The sequence below is a fragment of the Physeter macrocephalus genome, unplaced genomic scaffold (genome assembly GCF_002837175.3).
Source record: "Physeter macrocephalus isolate SW-GA unplaced genomic scaffold, ASM283717v5 random_2065, whole genome shotgun sequence".
NCBI classification, from domain to species: Eukaryota; Metazoa; Chordata; class Mammalia; order Artiodactyla; family Physeteridae; genus Physeter; species Physeter macrocephalus.
Genome location: NW_021147350.1, coordinates 8,609 through 14,560, shown reverse-complemented (window position 1 = coordinate 14,560; position 5,952 = coordinate 8,609). Strand labels below are relative to the sequence as shown.

General features: G+C 41.8%; 1 protein-coding gene across 1 annotated transcript in view; it reads left to right on the top strand.

Moving 5' to 3' along the window:
* Positions 1–4: 4 nt before the first annotated feature.
* Positions 5–5,952, top strand: part of LOC129391975 (homeobox protein ESX1-like) — a gene marked incomplete at its 5' end in the record, with an annotated part of 11,260 nt that continues 5,312 nt past the window's right edge. The window contains 4 exons of the mRNA XM_055083681.1: positions 5–59; positions 217–568; positions 829–875; positions 1,003–1,034. Coding sequence (XP_054939656.1) covers positions 5–59; positions 217–568; positions 829–875; positions 1,003–1,034 — 486 coding nt within the window. The remainder of the gene's footprint in view (positions 60–216; positions 569–828; positions 876–1,002; positions 1,035–5,952) is intronic.

Genomic DNA, 5,952 nt, shown 5'->3' with positions numbered 1-5,952 from the left:
TGCAGCCGTCGCCGGCCTCTTCAAGCTGGGGGTCGACGAGGAGCGGGAAGAAGCGCACGGTCAGTGGCGGGCGGGGCACTCGCTTTAGCCGATTCCAGGAAAGGAACTTTCCCAGGGAGGGGCGAAGGGCAGGACCCCCCCCTCGGACGCAGGCCCTCCCCAGAGCCTGGCTCCCTCGACGGACTGATCTTTCTCTTTGGGTTTCCTCCCTTGCAGGGGTGAACCGCGCGGAGACCTCGCCTCCCGCAGAGGGGGGAGAGGGGCAGAAGGCCCAGTCCGAACCGGAAGGGAAAGAGGCGGGAGACGAAGGAGAAGGCAAGCAAGGCTGCGATGCCAGCGTCGGAGCCGCCGGCCCCGCGGACGGCGAAGGCCGCGAGGCCGAGGCCGAGGCGGGCGGCGGCGAAGGCGGAGAGCTGGGCGGCGAGGAGCGGCCCCCGCGGACCGCCGTCGAGGGTCCCGAGGCCGCAGATGGGCAGCGGCGGGTCCTCCACGCCAGGTTCACGCAGGTGCAGCTGCAACACCTGGAGCGCGTTTTCCAGCATACTCCGTACCCCGACGCGCGCACGCGGTAAGCGGGCGTCTCGGGTGGCGGGGGCTGCCGCGCGGGTGGCGGGCGGCGCTCTCGCGGGTCCCTCTCCTCGGCTCCGGACCTGAAAGCCCCGGGCCCTGGCGGCGGCCCGGCCCCTCCGGCGCACTCGGGGCCTAGGACGGGGGCGGGGGCTCTGCCTCTCTGAGCAAACTGAAGCCGAGAAGCAACCAGTATAAGAGGCAGGTGTGGAGCTCCCGCCCACGGGCAGGGTAACCACTGACAACCTTAATTCCCGACAGCTGGCCAGTGGGTGCTGCCTCTCCCCGTTCCTCGGGCCCAGGGCTGGGTAACCACTAACAAGGTCAATTCCTGACAGCTGGTCACATGGCTGCTGCCTCTCCCCATGCCTGGGTTCTGTCGGGTGGAAAAAAGCTTTAACTTCTTGAACAAAACTTGAGAACCACTCTCCAAAGAAAGTGGTTTGTCTAGGAGCAAACCAGTGTGGGTTGTCAAGCCCAAGATAAAAGAGCAAATCTTGAGGAAACTCTGAGCGTTGTATCAGATGCTGAAAAAAAAAAAAAAAGAAAGAAAGAAAGAAATCGCATGTGTAACAAAAACGTCGAAGGCAGCTTTACGCGGGAATAAATGCAAGTGTTGTCCCTGGAGATTCGGAGCCTTTATGTTGGCATCTGGGGGGATCTGCAGCCTGGCTCCCTCTGTGTTCTACCCACACCCAGGCCCACTTCCCAAAGCCACCCCATGGGTCTTTCCATTAAAAGGAACGGACTGTTAGAAAAACGCATCCACAGCTGCAAAGGAAAACCACCCAAGCCAGCTATATCCATCAACCTAATTCTTCACGGTAACAGGTTGTAAGGGGTGATCACTGAGTTTCTGAGGAAAATTAATAGAATGTGTTAAATACAAGACGGCCTGCCCAAAATGGAGTCGCTTATGCTAAGCCACATGTAGCCAAACCAAGACAAACTCGATTACAGTTTCGGCTCTCCGGGAAATGGGATCTTAAACCAGTCAGTCAGGAAGCAGCTGATCAGCACTAGTTACGAAACCTGCCTGAGACACCCCTGCCATCCCCTAAAGGAAAGGAACTTTGCAGTAACCAACCTGCTCCTTTTGCAAAGTATAACTTCCTTGTTGCCACTCCACTCTGCCTGTAAAACTCTCGTTTTGTACGGCTCTTTGGAGTTCCTTTCTACCTGCTAGACTGGATGCTGCCCAACTCGAATGGATTTTTGCTCAAATAAATTGTTAAAATGTTTCATATGCCTCAGTTTATCTTTTAACACTTGAAAAAATTTATCAACAGTCAGTTCCTAATCCAACAATCACAGCTATAGCCATTTAATTTTTAAACACAACGAAACAGATGCTTTGCAATTATTCATACACTTCTGCCAACAAGGTTCCCTGACTGATGGCACCTTATCAACGAAAGAAATTCAGTGAATCTGATGTGATTTGCTCATAGCAAACTGCTGTCTGGACCTGGTGTGTCTTAGTTCTACATGCAAACATTCCATTCTTTGAATAATATGCATAAAAATCCTGCCAGAGATCAAGGTTAAACACACGAGTCTCTACTTTTCTAAATCTGACAATGTCCCCAATTTAAAAATCAGAATGACATTGTCTTGACATTTCTCCCATTTTCCACATGTTTCAAAAATGACCCACCTGATTCAGCAATTTCCAATTTCATTTGCAAATGCCTTTGGTAGGGTAGGAAGAAATTTGAGCCCCAAGCTTGACTATTTTGAAAAATAACATTTTGTGTATCTGCACAAGAGCTTTATATTATTATTTCTTTATTATCCATAATAAATCTATGCGTCAGATATTTTTCCCCATTTTTAAGATAAGAAGGATAGAAGAATGATGCTCAAAGAAGCAAGAAATTTCCTAAAGTCCAAGAACTAGTGACAATGCCAAGTTCCAATCTATGTCTGTTTGGGGAAAAACAGTCCTCTTTTGGTTTTTATCTATACTTTTTTCACACTTTTTTTGTGTGTGAAAATAACTTAGAAGATAGAAATAGAGTAGTGGTTTAAAAGGTCAACACTTATCATTTCACAATAAACTCTAATAGCAAAACCTTCCTCTTCTGATCTTTGTAAAATGAAAAACTAATGAGATAAATAAATAAATGAATCGACCTGTGTTGGTAGCATTTTGGTGTCTGTTCATTTCAGGAAACAACCTTCCTTACACCGTACAATTCTGTGCCAACACTTGCTATTCACCCTTGAATAGGGAGGCCCATAATCTCTTCTCTGTCTTGTATACATCCTTTCAGAAATCAGAACTAAGAAAGCTCCTACACAAACATATTGGCATCTTTAGACACTGCGCCCTGTTCATCACAGGGAAGTTAAATAATTGCACATTGGATTGAATTCCAAGAGAAACTCAACTCTCTCAAGCGATTTCTTTTCCAGAGACTTGTGCTTTGAGATGAAGCTGACGTTTCACTTAAGCTTTTGAAATCTGCTATCATAGAGGAAAACAAAGCCGTTAGTTTTTTCTCAATTTCTCCTTCCTTGACGATAATACACCTTTGGATAAAATAGTCACGTTTCCTTGAGTTCCTTCCCCAACTTCTGTTAGACTGCATTAGGAGAATCAGTTCAGTCAATTGTTTCTCATGTCTTTGCAGTTCTCAAACTTTGTGTGTACATAAGTATCAGCAAGTATCACCTAGAATGCCTGGTTTTAAAAATCAGAAACTTTGGTGCCACAAGCAGAATTTATTGAATCTTTAGAATACTCTAGAATCTGAATTATAAAGTATTGGGTTGGCCAAAAGTTACAGAAAACCAAACGAACTTTTTGGCCAACCCAATATATACCTTAAGATTTTTGTTGTGGGTGTTACATATTCATAGTTTGAGAAACAATGTTCTACCTTGTAAAAAATAAAATTTTCGTAAAGATCCATCCGGATTTTTCCCTGATTCTCCACCTTAGGCCAAGAAGTGATCCAGCCAATGCCCAGAGAGCAGACCCTGAGAGCTTGCCTGAAACTCTTCTGCACCTGTCATTCATGTTATCAGCTTGTCCATCTGGCTACATAGTTCAATCACTTTGCTAGTATAACACTTGCTTTAATGTCTCTATTTAGCCACCTGAAATGTTTACTGATATTTGGAATTTTCTGTGCAGTGTAAATATTTTTGACATATAAGATTACTCTGCCTTCTCCTTCACAGCTTTCATTGTACAAGGTATACACTTTCTTCATGGTTGAAACCCAAAGCTTTCTCTGCATTTACTGAGATGACCATATGGTTTTTATTCTTCAATTTGTTAATATGGTGTATCTCATCGATTGATTTGCATATATTGAAGAATCCTTGCATTCCTGGGATAAATCCCACTTGATCATGGTGTCTGATCCTTTTAATGTGTTGTTGGATTCTGGTTGCTAGTATTTTGTTGAGGATTTTTGCATCTATATTCATCAGTGATATTGGTCTGCAATTTTCTTTTTTGTAGTATCTTTGTCTGTTTTTGGTCTCAGGGTGATGGTGGCCTCATAGAATGAGTTTGGGAGTGTTCCTTCCTCTGCAAACTTTTGGAAGAGTTTGAGAAGGATGGGTTTTAGCTCTTCTCTAAATGTTTGATAGAATTCACCTGTGAAGCCATCTGGTCCTGGGCTTTTGTTGGTTGGACGATTTTTAATCACAGTTTCAATTTCATTACTTGTGATTGGTCTGTTCATATTTTCCATTTCTTCCTGGTTCAGTCTTGGAAGGTTATACCTTTCTACGGATTTGTCCATTTCTTCCAGGTTGTCCATTTTATTGGTATAGAGTTGCTTGTAGTAGTCTCTTAGGTTGCTTTGTATTTCTGCTGTGTCTGTGGTAACTTTTCCTTTTTCATTTCTAATTTTATTGATTTGAGTTCTCTCCCTCTTTTTTCTTGATGCGTCTGGCTAATGGTTTATCAATTTCACTCATCTTCTCAAAGAACCAGTTTTTAGTTCTATTGATCTTTGCTATTGTTTTCTTTGTTTCTTTTCTATTTCATTTACTTCTGTTCTGATCTTTATGATTTCTTTCCTTCTGCTAACTTTGGGTTTTGTTTGTTCTTCTTTCTCTAGTTCCTTTAGGTGTAAGTTTAGCTTGTTTATTTGAGATTTTTCTTGTTTCCTGAGGTAGACTTGAATTGCTACAAACTTTCCTCTTATAACTGCTTTTGCTGCATCCCATAGATTTTGGACCGTCGTGTTTTCATTTTCATTTGTCTCCAGGTATTTTTTTTATTTCGTCTTTGATTTCTTCAGTGACTCATTGGTTGTTCAGTAGCACATTGTTCAACCTCCACATGTTAGTGTTTTTTTGAAGTTTTCTTCTTGTAGTTCATTTCTAGTCTCACAGGAGTATAGTTGGAAAAGATGCTTGATAGGATTTCAATTTTCTTAAATTTATTGAGGCTTGTTTTTTGGAGAATGTTCCATGATATTTACAATTGTTATATCTTCTTGGGTTGATTCCATGCTCATTATGTAATGTCTTTCTCTGTCTCTTGTTATGGTCTTTGTTTTAAGGTCTATTTTATCTGACATAAGTATTGCTACCCCATCTTTCTTTTGATTTCCATTTGCATGGAATACCTTTTTCCGTCCCTTCACTTTCTGAGTCTTTAGATCTGAAGTGGGTCTCCTGTAGGCAGCATGTATGTGGGTGTTGTTATTGTATCCATTCAGCCACTCTTTGTCTTTTGATTGCAGCATTTATTCCATTTATTTTTAAAGTAATTATTAGTAGGTATGTACTTAGTGCCATTTTGCTAATTGTTTTTGGAGTTCTTTTTTGTTCCTTCTTCTTTTGCTCTCCTCCCTTGTGATTTGATGACTATCTTTAGTGTTATGTTTGGATTCCTTTCTCTTTTTTTGTGTGTGTATCTATTATAGATTTTTGGTTTGTGGTTACCATGAGGTTTATATATAGCAGTGTATTAGGTTATACATATAAATAATATGTATAATCTATATTCTTTTTTCTTACTCTTTTCCATTATAGTTTATTACAAGATATTGAATAGAGTTCCCTGTGCTATACAATAAATCCTTGTGCTTTATCTGGTATATATGGTAGTGTGCATCTGTTAATCCTGTGCTCCCAATTTATCCCCCCACTTGGTAACCCTAAGTTTGTTTTTTATGTCTGTGAGTCTGTTTTTGTTTTGTAAATAAGTTCACTTGTACTGTTTTTCAGATTCCACATGTAAGTGATATCAGGTAATATTTGTCTTTCTCTGTCTGACTTACTTCCCTTAGGATAATACTCTCTAAGTCTGTCCATGTTGTCACAAATGGCAGAATTTGATACCTTTTTAGGGCTGAGTAATATTCCATTGTATATATATATATATATATATATACCACATCATGTTTATCCACT